Source organism: Penaeus monodon, chromosome 23 (genome assembly GCF_015228065.2).
Source record: "Penaeus monodon isolate SGIC_2016 chromosome 23, NSTDA_Pmon_1, whole genome shotgun sequence".
Lineage (NCBI taxonomy): Eukaryota > Metazoa > Arthropoda > Malacostraca > Decapoda > Penaeidae > Penaeus > Penaeus monodon.
Genome location: NC_051408.1, coordinates 2232409 through 2232718, shown reverse-complemented (window position 1 = coordinate 2232718; position 310 = coordinate 2232409). Strand labels below are relative to the sequence as shown.

The 310-nt window shown below is 35.2% G+C and overlaps 1 protein-coding gene across 1 annotated transcript in view; it reads right to left on the bottom strand.

Moving 5' to 3' along the window:
• The window catches only part of LOC119587714 (leucine--tRNA ligase, cytoplasmic-like), a 7029-nt gene that overhangs the window by 3817 nt on the left and 2902 nt on the right, over positions 1-310 (bottom strand). The window contains 1 exon segment of the mRNA XM_037936397.1: positions 97-163. Coding sequence (XP_037792325.1) covers positions 97-163 — 67 coding nt within the window.

Below are 310 nucleotides of genomic sequence, written 5' to 3'. Positions count from 1 at the left end.
TTGGGGAGGCAGAGAGAGGTAAAGACAATACAGGAAAAAGGGATCCTAGAAAATAAAATATTACTTTATCTTCCAAACATGCGACAAATATCTTACCAGTACAGTGAAGCCCAAAAGGAAAGAGACACCTTTTTCCTTTCATCCGCTGATAGCCAACTGCGAACTGCAATAAAGAGAACAGGTTTTCATAAAAGTACAAATATATAAACATTCATTACCAATTACTTATGCAAAGTACAGAATATCAGCACAAGTTTGACAGGAGCCAATAACAAAGATTTACTAAGAGTTTCACCAAAATCACATAACA